Source organism: Triticum aestivum, chromosome 7D (genome assembly GCF_018294505.1).
Source record: "Triticum aestivum cultivar Chinese Spring chromosome 7D, IWGSC CS RefSeq v2.1, whole genome shotgun sequence".
NCBI classification, from domain to species: Eukaryota; Viridiplantae; Streptophyta; class Magnoliopsida; order Poales; family Poaceae; genus Triticum; species Triticum aestivum.
This window is the reverse complement of record NC_057814.1, coordinates 135801490-135805226: the sequence shown is the minus strand read 5'-3', so window position 1 is coordinate 135805226 and position 3737 is coordinate 135801490. Positions and strand designations below refer to the sequence as shown.

At 53.8% G+C, this 3737-nt stretch overlaps 1 protein-coding gene across 1 annotated transcript; it reads right to left on the bottom strand.

Annotated features, from left to right (window-relative positions):
• Window positions 1-2201: 2201 nt before the first annotated feature.
• Window positions 2202-3482, bottom strand: LOC123167575 (protein PHOSPHATE-INDUCED 1). The gene has a single exon (XM_044585411.1). The coding sequence runs from the start codon at window positions 3386-3388 to the stop codon at window positions 2423-2425; it is 966 nt and encodes a 321-aa protein (XP_044441346.1). The 5' UTR covers window positions 3389-3482; the 3' UTR covers window positions 2202-2422.
• Window positions 3483-3737: the final 255 nt, after the last annotated feature.

The window sequence follows — 3737 nt, the reverse complement described above, 5'->3', positions numbered from 1 at the left end:
GTAGAAAAAACAATCCGAATAGAACCCGTAAACGACTCTGACCTGTAATTTTTTTAAGGGCTCGGTAAAAAACTTCTCCTGATCCGCAAAAACACAGTTTTCGCGTCCGCTTCTACGGTGCCATGTATCAGGAGAAAGCAGTTGGCGGGAGCCCAACTGCCACGGAAACATCCGCGTTCGCCGTCTGCATCTACCATCCGCGTCGTCCCGCGCGTCCCCGGACACCGCCCACCCGCCACGGTCCCCCGGCCGCCGGCCCCAGCCACTACCCCCCGCTCGAACCGATCCGGCCGCTGCGCTCGCTCCGGCCGTTGCGTCCGCTCAAATCGATTCCTAGCTAGCTAGCTCCTGGATTGATTCAGCTAGCTATGCGGCGGCGGCTCCGTATTTGGTCGTTTGGATTGATTCGAGCTAGCTAGCTTCGTGCGAGTCATCGTGGACATCGGCAGCTTTGTATTTGAACGTTTTATGTGCTGTCCGCCGGCTTCGTAGAAGCGAGCTAGTTGAACATGGACACGGACGAGGAAGAAGAAGACGTGAGGAAAGAATATAAGGACGCTCCCTGTGTGTGGGAGGTGGACTATTCGTCCACGAATCCCAGGACAGACTAGATCTAGCAAATTTAGGCGCTACAACATGAGAGAAGCTAAGCGCTATTAAGGCCCAATAGATCTTTGCTCGGGCGAGCCCAACCCAGCCCAACATATCCTATCCTACATATCTAAATAGATGATTCTCACCCATTGCAACCTCTACCCGTCAAAGAAAAAATTAATTACAACCTCTTTACCGAAGTTTGATACTGTGAAGAAGGTGTTTTCAAGAGATTTCACTGTAATTACTCATAGGAGTTACTTTGTAATTTTTTGGATTTTAGATCCAAACTAGTATACCTGTAATTGTTATGAGTATGAATAAAATTGCATGTGTTTCTCAAAAACAAATCTAAATAGTTTATCCCACAACACAAGTATCTTTTCTTGCAGGAAAAAGGAAATTGTATATCTCATACAAAGGCTAGCAATCTCCTCTAAGCTACGTCATTCATCCCACAATACAAGATCGTTTTTTAAGTTAGCTTGAAAAACAATCTTATATTCTAGGATGGAGGGAGTAGAACTTAGTTAGCTTGAAAAACGATCTTTTTTTTCGGAAAAACTTTCAATCTATTTATCTTCAATCATGACAGTACAACGAATACCAGAAATAAAATTACATTCAAATTCGTAGACCACCTACCGATGACTACAAGCACCGAAGCGAGCAGAGGACGCGCCGCCGTCATCGCCCCTCCATCGCCGAAGCCGGGCACAACTTGTTGTAGTAGACAGTGGGGAAGTCGTCGTGCTAAGGCCCCATAGGACCAACACCCCAGAACAGCAACCGCCGCCGATGAAAAATAACATAGGTCGAAAGGATCCAAACCGAAGACACACGAACGTAGACGAATAACGACAAGATCCGAGCAAATCCACCAAAGATAGATCTGCCGGAGACACACCTCCACACACCCACCAACGATGCTAGACGCACTGCCGGAATGATCTTATATTCTAGAACGGAGGGAGTAGAACCTAAACCACACTACGGCGAGGGAGGGGCGATGAGGGCGGCGCGTCTTCGGCTCGCTTCAGTGTTGGTAGTCGTCGCTAGGCGATCTATGAATCTGGGTGTCATTTTTATTATTTTTGGTGTTCGTCGTACTGCCATGATTGAAGATGAATAGATCTGACAGTTTTTCGGAAAAAAAACACAGCAGTGCGTGACATTGTACGCCCGTACCAAGCAAGGGCATCACTCTCTATTTTGGTTGCGGCCGATAAGCTTGACAATAACCTCGCTATCGTTCTCCTACAGCGCCTTGATTTCCTGGATATCATCTCTAGATTTTTTTTCTTTCTAAAAGACAACCCAGCCAGCAGCATGAAAAAGGAGAGTACTCTCGGTCACACGTGCTGTGACGCGTCACCATAGAAACGTGTGCTACGTGTCACATCGCCACGGACGGGCGCTCTGTTGTCCAGTACGGCAATGTGCAGCGCGGACACGTCGGACCAGAGGGTCGAGAGCTATCCCTCATCGAAGCAGGCATCCCCTTGTCCTCGTCGACGCCGCTCGGAAGATGAGATAAGCTTCACCACCAAGTTCGAGATTAATTCGTTCACTTGCTGCCGCTACCGCACCGTACCGTACGTACGACACAAACAAAATTACCACTAGTATACACTATTTGTGCAGTACAAAGGCTGATTTACATTTTTTATTTAGCATGAGAAGATCCAAACACAAGCTCATATACGAACTATTTACACATATATGCACTACGGTACAGTACTAGTTGTACCCAATACACTCTTGGCTAGACGGGCAGCTAGCGGATTGGACTGACATCACTTGTCGCTACCACTGTGCCGCCGTACTCCTACACCAGCGTGGAGCAGGCCGAGGTGGCGGGGTCGAACAGCGCCGGGAGCAGGTACTTCCTCCCGTGCGCACCGTGGGCGTTGTAGCTCGCTCCGGTGGCGCCGTCCACCAGCAGCTGGCCGGCGTACCCGGGGTACGCGCCCTTGCCGTACACCCCCGGGCACGCCGTCGCGGCCTCCAGCGGCGCCTCGCGCTCCCCCTGGTAGAACCCGTCGCCGAACGGGTTGGTCACCGCGCCGGCCACCATGCTCGCCACGTTGATGATGAGCCCGTCCATGCCCACGTCGCCGTTCGGCGCGGCCAGCGGCGGCGCCTGCGGCCCGTACGCCGGCTGGTGGAACGGCCACGCGCACTGCCCGGCGCACTGCGTCGCCGGGTTGCCGGCCCACACGTAGGCCGTGCCGGACTTGGCGTCCACGGTCCCGTGCCGGCCGCACCGGCTCATGCAGAAGCCCTCCACGCCCACGTCCTGCGCTGTGAGCACCAGCGCGATGCCGCCCTTGGCGGGCCTCGCCTTCGCCGCCAGCGCCGGGAGCTGGGACAGCTTCAGGCTCTTCCCGAGCGAGCACGCCTCGTCGGAGACCTGGCCGGACAGGACCACCCGGGCGGCCTTGGTGGCGCCGGCGCCGTGCTTGCCGACGGCCGCCGCCTTGGAGAGGTACAGCTGGTGGATGCTGCTCCACCACTGGGACACGGACGGCGCCGGGGACGCGCGCGGCGCGGAGGAGAGGGAGAGGAGGAAGTCGGATACGATGGCCTTCTGCGCCGCCGTGAAGCGGCCATACCAGAGGACGGAGACGGGGATGTCGCCGTGCAGCACGGCGCCGTTGTGGTACGTGAGGAGGTTCGGCTTGGGCTGGACCAGGAACATGAGCTTCCTCGTGCTCGTGGTAGCCGACGCGGCTTCCATGCTTGTGGCGAGCGCCATTAGCGCCAGGAGGAGGAGGAGGTTTCTCTTGGCCATTTGGAGAAGAGAGGGGTTTAGATTTGGGAAGAAGGTTTTGCGTACGTGTCCGTGTCGTGTATGGTGCTATTTGTGAGTGTGTGGGAAGCAAGCGGGGATGTGTTTATATAGGGAGCCCGGTGCGAAATGTGAGTGCGCTGCGCATATGCTAAACGAGCCGTTCCCATTGTCCAAGTAATCAGGCTGTTGCCAGCCAACTAGTTGCTTTAACACAAACGCGTGTCCGCTAATGCAGTGACTTACTCACTTGCTTAGTTGCTTAATACAAACGCGTGCGCACTAATGCAGTCACTTACTCACTTCCTTTCTCTGAAAACGTACTGAAACCACCCATTTATAAACGTAAAAC